The sequence below is a fragment of the Equus asinus genome, chromosome 22 (assembly GCF_041296235.1).
Source record: "Equus asinus isolate D_3611 breed Donkey chromosome 22, EquAss-T2T_v2, whole genome shotgun sequence".
In the NCBI taxonomy this organism is placed as follows: domain Eukaryota; kingdom Metazoa; phylum Chordata; class Mammalia; order Perissodactyla; family Equidae; genus Equus; species Equus asinus.
This window is the reverse complement of record NC_091811.1, coordinates 26,517,989-26,527,133: the sequence shown is the minus strand read 5'-3', so window position 1 is coordinate 26,527,133 and position 9,145 is coordinate 26,517,989. Positions and strand designations below refer to the sequence as shown.

The following is a 9,145-nucleotide window of genomic DNA, read 5'->3' as shown; positions in this document are numbered from 1 at the left end:
AGAGAAAAGAGTCAATATGGTCTTCAAGGTTTTTATACTGTCAAGACAATTCACTAAGATAACAAGAGAGATAGTGATAAAGAGAAGAATGCCTAGCCAGGAAAGAAGAACACAGGTACAAAAAACACATTTGGCTGGAAATTTCTGGATTTATATCTCTTGACAACCTAAACAATCAGCAACAGATGGAGGTACACATGCAACAGAAGCTAAAGGAAAGCTATTATCTGGAAGAGTGACAAGATGGAATTCCAAAATCTGAGAGTCGCAATCAAAGAGCCATCTTCTCTACTGAATTGAATCAGCTCAGTTGTATAGTACTTTCAACAACAAAAAGCCCATTAAAGAAGAGAAAATTGAATGTTTTACCACTTTATTAGTCTTTCAAATTACATTACTTAATATATACTAATTTTCTATTAATATAGGAAATAGAAGAATTCTGAAAACTAAGCCATGCAGAAATAGTCTAAAAACCGGACAGGCAGAGGGACCCAGCAGAGACTAGCAAAGCCTGTAAGTCATCACATTCCATCAGAAACATCCAGATGAAACCAGACGAAAAAGCACTTCAACAATATTCCTAAACAGCTGCTGGGACTGCTGAACTCAGAAACACAGCAAGGTAAGCAATATGGATATTCCTATTAGTATTGCCATAATATTCTGTTTCTTCATATTAAAGGATATTCGAAATAACAAGTCAGTCTTGAATCCCACCCATAAATAAAGTAACGAAACAACTTTGTTTTAAGAGGATCCCACGGCACGTTCCTTCTGATTATTTCTCTGAAGACAGCACAGAAAGAAGAAAAGTAACAGTTTATATAACTGATTAAGTCAGAGGGGAAGCTGAAGCAGTAAAGACATCAATTGTAGAAAGGATTAAGGATGAAAGGACACCTGTGTAAATGTGCATTGTTTACATGGATTGTAACATTTCCTTTTATGTCTTTAACATTAACATAAGCACTCAGTACCTGTGAAAGAATGAATGTGCAATCTAATACTAGTCAATGGAGAGTGCTTATGCTCTTTCATAAGTTATATTACATTTAAATATCATTGGGCACTTGTTGTGTGGCTCCAAACAGACTGCTATCTTCTTGAAGGCAAGAAATATCATCTACTTTATATTTTTAATGCCTCAAGGCACACAGAAATTTCTCAAGTAAGCATTTGCTAAATGCTGATGAATGACTTTGATAATCTGCTTTGTGGTCAGAAACATTCTTTAGAAAAATTTACATGAAAAAGAGCGTCATCACAGGGTGATCAACTTGTTTTATTTTTTAATGAAAAGCAATGGTTTTGATTTAATTTAAAGAAGGAGGCTCAGAACTAGTTAGTATCTGTTATTTTCTCCTGAGAAGCTTCGGACTTTACCTATACCCTATTCCCACACTCCCAAATAAGTGAACCTTGCATGATGGCTGGACCCAGTACAGACAATGAGAAGTCACAGCAGGGAGAAAAGGAAAACCTTAGAGAGCACTAATGACTAAACATCAGAGGCTTAGACAGGGTCATGGTTTTTTTCTTTCATTCTTTTTTTAATTGTTATTATGGGAAAAGTTCAAATATACACAGAGGTGGAGACAATAATAGAAATAAACTCCCACACACCCATAATCCAGCTTCAAAAATTATCAAAACAAAGTCGATCTTATTTCCTCTAAAACCTACTCCACTCTCCCTTCCAGATTATTTGGAGGCAAATCTCAGAGACTGTTATTTCATCCTTAACGTTTTCAGTATGTATTTCTACAAAGACAAGAACTCTTCTTTTTGAAATTCGATCTTATGCTCCCCAAATTAACAATAAGTAATAGAATCATCTTTGACTTTGAAACACACCCAGTGTCCTGGTGTAAAAATTTATTTTTGGTGACAGTATAAAAGTTTTTGGAATACAATTTACAATACATATCAAAAGTAATAAAAACTTTAATTCCTATTGATTATATAGTTCTTCTGTAAATTTATCCTGAAGAAATAATCCAGACAGTTGAAGAGGAAACAAAAAGCTATGTGTATTAAAATGCTCATTAGACTATTATGATAGTGAAACAATTGAGGATTTATTAAATTATGGTAAGGATATCTTATGGAATAATTTATATAACTAATAAAATGATTATAAAACTAGAAATATGAGAAAGTGTTTAAATTAATATAAGATGAAAATGTTATTTACACTATTACAACTTTGTAAAACTACTTATGAATTTAAACACACTTTAAAAAAGAATAACCAAAAACACAAGATAGCAGGTTTATGGGTGTTTTTCCTCCTCTATTTTAACATGTTTATATATTAGTGCTATTGATTTTACACTTTAAAATAGTTTGTTTTATCAATATTTTACTTTGAATTTCTTCATGTTATAATTCTACCATCTATCTAAGCACATAATCACATTACTTTCCCCATAAAGCTTCCTCTAATCGCCTCAATATTAATTTCTCTTTTTAAATTCCAACAGCACTTGACAGTCAATGCACTACTGTTATTCACAAAAGTATCCTGAGTTTTTATTTGAATATGTGATAATCAGCACACTTCCACTTTGTAAAGTGGTGCCTTTCCTGAAAAACAAAAATGGCTGTACAGTATCACTACATAAACCTTAACTTTCAGATACTATCAACACATTTCCACCATTTCTTATACACGCTTTTATCTTGAACGTTTGCTTCTCAATTCAACAAACTGATGAGGTCAGGTTCAATAAGAATCCATTGGAAGCCAGTCTCTGTTCCCACTCCAATTTCCTAAGCCATGCTGATCACTGGTACCAGCACTCCCAGATTTGTTTAGTTCCTCTTTTATGAAAGAACAAGTCAAAATATGTGTGACTTCTAGACTTTATTTTAGCAACAGAACTCTCTTATCAACAAAATTTTACCCACTCACGGCCCAAATATAGCCCCACGAGAAAGCACAGCTGCCTCAGTAAAGGCTGGGGCGAAGCAAGCGCGCCAGAGGCCAGGAGCTCCACCTGCTGGTTACCAACTGCACACCAGGCTGCCCAGGTTCTATATAACCAATTTCACGAACCGCTAGAGTAAAATACTCAGAGGACAGCCCAAACTCTGCTGTACAGAAGTGGATGGTAACTTCTCAAAGTGATTTTTTCCACTGACAAGGAGCACTATTACGTGCTAACAAATATTGTAAAAATTCGTATTTACCATACAAAAGGTGCAGGTAATCAGAGCTGGATTAAGTACACTCTAAGCCACCTGCTGATGCTAATCTCTAAAAGTCATTTTTAAAATGACTTTTAAAAGATTGAATTTTAAATTCAATACTTAAAAGGTCATCCTTGAAAATTTAATAAGATAAGGAAACGTATAAGGCCCAGAACTCCTCTGAGGTATGTACTAGAAAACGTTGGTGAAACACCACTGGAGGCCTGCCTAAGTAACAACTATAATATAAAGGGGACTTCAATTAATTGCAGGGCTTTTGTCTTGCTGAGTGAAGTAAGCAATTTGAGAGTCAGAACTAAATTATCACGGGCAATAGTGGAAACTCTGGACATTATCAACTACAGTTTTCCATGTGGTGTATACCTCTCCTCTAAAAATCAAGCACATATTTAAGAGTATCAATTTGAAACAGTACAAATTGTTAACCTTCCCTAGATGATCAAATGTCTCCATAAAGCTCCAGTGTAAATACACATTAAAGTGTGGGTTCTTTAAAATTTGAATTTGCACAAGCCAAGCAGTATCTCTAATTCTGTATGATATTTATTTTCAACTTGACATTGTAGTCTTAAATCGATCTTAACTTCCTTACTAGATTAGAAATTCTATGAAAGCAGGGACCACGTCTTTTTTCATTTTTGTATGCCCTACAGAGGCCAGCACACCACCTCATACATAGTAAAGTACTACTCCATTAGATGAATTGCTACTGAATTATTAAATTGCTTCCTTGCTCTTCAAATTTCACCTGTCCAAAACGAAACTCATTGGTTTCACCTTCAAACCTCACCTCTCCTCCACCTAATTCTCTAGCATTTATCTCACTGTTGGGATGGAAATAATCTTGAATTGCATTCAGTACTAGAGCAGGCATGGTGGCAGGCCTGCTGAAGATCTGTTTGCATAAGAAACCCTCCCAATTCCCTTCCTCAAAGAAAAAAGAGCTAGGAAGGTAAGCCTGACTCAGAAAAATAAAAGTCTTTTTTTTACTAGATGCGAAAAATAGTTCTGAGCACATCTTGATGTCTCTTACTCAAACTTGTTATTGGCACAAAATTACGGATATCTGGATCCTAGGAAGAAGCGTATAAAAGTGCGTGTGCAAGGGCTTTAGTACATAAAGGAGAGAAAATATTACTTTTGTAGTTGAAAAAGTTCCGTGTCTTCGATTTTCGGTAAGATTGAGCTTTTCTCATCAGTTTGCTACTATTTCTTCTTTTACTGTCTGTTAAGAGTTGTTTGCTCATTAAGCTAGTAGATTATTCCTGTTTTCCTTATGAACAACGGTCTTTATAGAAATTAAGACCTTTTCATTTTTCCTGCATTTTCCCCACTTTGCTTTCAGTTCTTTTTACATAGTCATCTTTGTTAGTCAAAATTTTGTGTGACTTTTTTCCATTGGTTTTAAGCTTATAAAGTCCTCCTCCAGACATTTGAAAATTATCCATTTTCTTCTAGCTAATTTATCATTTGACTTTTTTACATATATTACACTAACATTTTTTACTAACTTTTAACCCCCTGAAACCAGCCCGATATGCCAGGACCATTTATGGAATAATAACTTCAATTAATATCAATTTGAGATTCTACATTTATCATATAGTAAATCAAATGTACAGAAGGGTCTGCTTTGTGGACTATTTTGCTCCACGGCTCTATCTACTCTTTCACCTGTACAATACCGGTTAATATTGTATTTTTTTGGTGTTTTAATATTTGGGGAGAAAAAGTTCCATCATTACTTCTACTGAAAAAATAAGTAGTTTCATCTACTCAGCCTTTCAGGCAGATTTTATGATTAATTTGTAAAGTTGTATTAAAACAATAAATTAATTGGGAAGGAACTGACCACTTGGAAGCATTCAACCTCCCATCCAGGAGGAAGGTCCATCTCTCCATTTGTTTATCTTGAGGTAATAGAAACACAAGCCTTTTCTGGAAGCTATGCCTTCATACAATGGCATATGATAGCTGCTAGAGATATTTTCCACTTTTTCAGGGTAAGAAAGAGTCCTCTCACCTAAATATCTGAGTTAGGATGTAGTTGGTGATCTTCTGAATTCAAAGTCAGAAACTAGAGTTTTCACTTCATGAAAAGATCTGAAAATTAGGAATGAAAAAAAAAAGAAAGAAAAAAGCTTAATGGAAAATTCCTAGCAGAAAAAAGAAATCAAAGTCCAAATTTGTAGTCTGCAACCCAATGGTGAGTTTACAGAATATTTAACAGACCCTCAACAAACAATTTCTTTAAATGACATTGACATATTTTCTAAATACTGTTTTGTGGAAATGTGTGTCTGGCGTGTGTGTGTGTGTGTACACTGGATCTGAATCAAGGATAAAAATGAATTTCTGACCATGATAAAGTTTATCCTACCAGAGGTACCAATGCATTTTTCTAAATTTAACAACATAAATGATTATGTTCCTAATATATTTTTTAAACAATTTTCCCTTTCCATTTCCAAATTATATCCTTATGACTTAGAGGATAAGTTATTTTCATGCTTACTTTCTTGGAGAAAAACATCTCCATTCCTTCATCTCATGCTTCTGAGGTCCCCCATATCTAGGCTAAAAAACATGGTCCTAGAATAGAGTCCCAATTAATCAGGATGTTGTCTTCTCAAAGAGAGGATGTATGAGATGCCACACAGATAAAGAGTACTCCATTTTTCTTTCTTTTCTTGTAAGAGTTTAAACAAAAAACAGAAGTGCCAGGCACACAGTAAGCCTACTCAAAGTATGCATATTTGGTAACATTGTTCTTACTTGGCTCAAACTTTGACCCAAATAAACTCAGAACATGCTTGTTCTTTTTCCCTCTGCACGGTACTCTGAGCCAGAAGTACAGATACAAGAAGCCTCCTACCACACTTATTTTATATATTCTATGGTGTACTCTTGCCTATTCCTTAATGCTTTTGTGAAATGGACTTTTCTTTTTCAGGCTAACTCTAACTTATCTTAATAATGGCCAAGTGCAAGACAGACCATTCTAAAGAACTTCATTTATAAGCTTTGCAAATGGAGAATCAGAGAGAGGGTGAAAAGTGCACTGTCCCCTGCACCATGCCCACTCTCTCCCCAAGTAAAATTTTAACCTAAGAATCAATCTAATTAAACAATCCTCTTATCACAAAGATTTTTTGTAGATTCTAATGTTACAGGTGTTTTCCCTTTGGATGTCCCTTAGGTTTAGAAAACAAATAATTTGCCTGTAAAGATAAAGTGATTTGAATATTGTAAATTAATGTAACAGACTATATAAACAAAATCAGATATTAATAGCCCTGGAAACTGAGAGATCTTAATATTCTTCTGGCCCGACTAATTTAACTTCAAATATTAGAGAAATTAACCTGGTGGTCTATTCAATGTAGTAATTAGGGGTTGGGGAAATTAAGGGGCGCTGGTTATCAAGAGCTAACCGTTTCAAACCGAGGTCTGTTTCAAATATGTTATTACATATTACTTGGAAATAACCACATTTATTAACAACCAGATGCTTGATAAACACAAGTATTTCCCCCCTAGGATTTCCCCCACCACAAAACCTAATGCCTTAATTAATGCATCAATAGGTTGTATTCTATTACCCACATTTCCATACACTGACTCCAAGTTTCAGAAAAATAACTGTTTGGAAGATTCTGTTGAGTTTTCCAAGGAACTCCTTAGACAGCATATTGCTACTTCGCTATTCAAGAAGTAAAAGATCTGGTCAAAACTATGAAGACAGCAGATATTTTTCAAGATTTTTAGTGGAGGTTTACTATTTTATTTTTCAGAGATCATATCTGAATTATGGCTCAGAGTGACTTCCTCTACCCAGATAACCCAAGGAGGCGGCAAGAAGTAAACCGTCTTCACCAGCAGCTCCTTGACTGCTTATCGGACAGCTTCCACGCCACCAATAAACTGACAGAGGTCTTAAATACACACTTGGGTTGCAGTCTGGCCTCCATTGAGATGAAAAGAGATGGGACCATCAAAGAAAACTGTGATATCATCATCCAAGCCATGATGAAAATCCAAAAGGAGTTGCAAAAGGTCGATGAAGCACTAAAAGAGAAACTAGAGCCAACTCTCTACAGAAAACTTCAGGATATTAAGGAACGGGAAACAGAGAAAATTGCAATAGTACAAAAGGTTATTTCAGTCATCCTGGGAGAAGCTACTTCTGCAGCCAGTGCAGTGGCTGTAAAACTCGTGGGCTCAAATGTCACAACTGGCATAATTAACAAGTTGGTCACTGTATTAGCTCAAATTGGTGCTTCTCTCCTTGGCAGTATAGGAGTTGCTGTTCTTGGCCTTGGCATAGATATGATCATCCGTGCCATCCTGGGAGCAGTGGAGAAAACGCAGCTGCAAGCAGCCATCAAAAGTTACGAGAAGCACCTGGTGGAATTCAAGTCAGCCTCAGAAAAATATCATCAAGCCATTACTGAGGTCACCAACACAGTGAAACATCAAATGAAATAAACAGCCACTTTATGTGCCACTGGAATATTTTTCTTCTTCTCTCTCAATAATAGTTTTGCTTCTTTGATTAGGTTCATTTTCCTTAAGTTTCCAACATAGGCATAAATACAGTAAACAACTGGGAAATAGAAATTAGAGATGCTAAAACTAGACGACTCCAGTTTCCCATTAACAATGAATGCCTGGATCAGTGTGTGCTGGACCCTGTGGCGTAAAAGATTCTATGTCGGGACGTCTTCTCACTCTGCTCTACCAGATGAAAATTAGCGTAAATGCTATTGTAGAGCAGCAGGTGTAGGGGGTACCTTTTCCTTTTCTAATTCCCAGTCAAAATTCTTAAAATTTACATTGAATGCAGAGACTTTCATTTCTACCACCAGGTTTGGACATCATTTTGTTGAAAGGGGACATACTTAGTAAATTCTTCCTGGACACAAATCCTGGGTCTTCAGATGGAACAGAATTACTACTGTAATTTTTACTATCAGTTTAAATCAAATTTTCTGTAAACTGGAAGAGACTGAAATAAGGTTTGTAACAATTTACTTCAATGATGAAAGGAGGCAATGGTTCTGTAAACCACTATTACACACCATAATCTGAATGGATTTGTAAAAGATAAAAATTAAAACTAGGTTCTGTTTCTACAGTTGCAATCAACCCTGACTAACCGTGGTGTGATTAAATATCCCTTAAGTGAAAGTTTGAACACTCTGGAACATTTGAAAAACCAACAAGCAAATCCTAGCTATAAATGCATAAAATGCATTTAGGATGCGGGAGAGGAAGTAGCTAGTCTTTTAAGAATTTGTCATTTAGAGGTGGGTCAAAATTGATCACCTTATGGGTTTTCAGAAAAAAGAAATTTCATTTTCAATACTAGCAGAAAGGAGGAAGTTGCCCCTGCTATACAAAGCTTTAGGTGGCCCATTTCACTAATTGTCTAATTTGAGAAAAATTCAGAGGCTATGGAGGCCTAATGGTTCAGCTAAACTTCTGAAGATGCAAATGTCTGTTTTCTAAATCCTTCACCCACTTTTAACTCCCCACTGACACTCTTAGGTTCTACTCACAAAATTTTTAATGAGCTGTTGATGTAAGAATGTGTGTGTTATAGTTGATTCTCGCATCCAAGTTCAAGAAATGTCTTGAAATTTTAAAGGCTCAGCCTATCTCAAAAATTAAAAAGCTAGATAAAATATTTTAATTTCTCAAATGTTCTCTTCATTTTGTCTCCTGTCATTGCTTTTGTAAAATAGTTGCAAAACATCACAATGTAGTTCACCTTCAAAATTAAATCTTATTTTCTTTTTTGATTATACCCGACTTATAAGCCTTAAACTACAAGATCTTATTATTGCTCTTTCTGGAACTCAAAATGCAGCCTAAAACCAAAACAAGAATTTTGTAAGACCAAGATTAGTTTACGTAAGCGATCAAT

General features: G+C 35.3%; 1 protein-coding gene across 2 annotated transcripts; it reads left to right on the top strand.

Annotated features, from left to right (window-relative positions):
* Window positions 1-428: 428 nt before the first annotated feature.
* On the top strand, window positions 429-8,905 carry SMCO3 (single-pass membrane protein with coiled-coil domains 3). 2 transcript variants are annotated; one of them, XM_014834233.3, is made up of 2 exons: window positions 429-625; window positions 7,011-8,905. In XM_014834233.3, the coding sequence occupies exon 2, from the start codon at window positions 7,027-7,029 to the stop codon at window positions 7,702-7,704; it is 678 nt and encodes a 225-aa protein (XP_014689719.1). In that variant the 5' UTR covers window positions 429-625; window positions 7,011-7,026; the 3' UTR covers window positions 7,705-8,905. The 2 variants fall into 2 exon arrangements, with proteins under 2 accessions (XP_014689719.1, XP_070351345.1); XM_070495244.1 differs by lacking the exon at window positions 429-625 and adding an exon at window positions 3,976-4,168.
* Window positions 8,906-9,145: the final 240 nt, after the last annotated feature.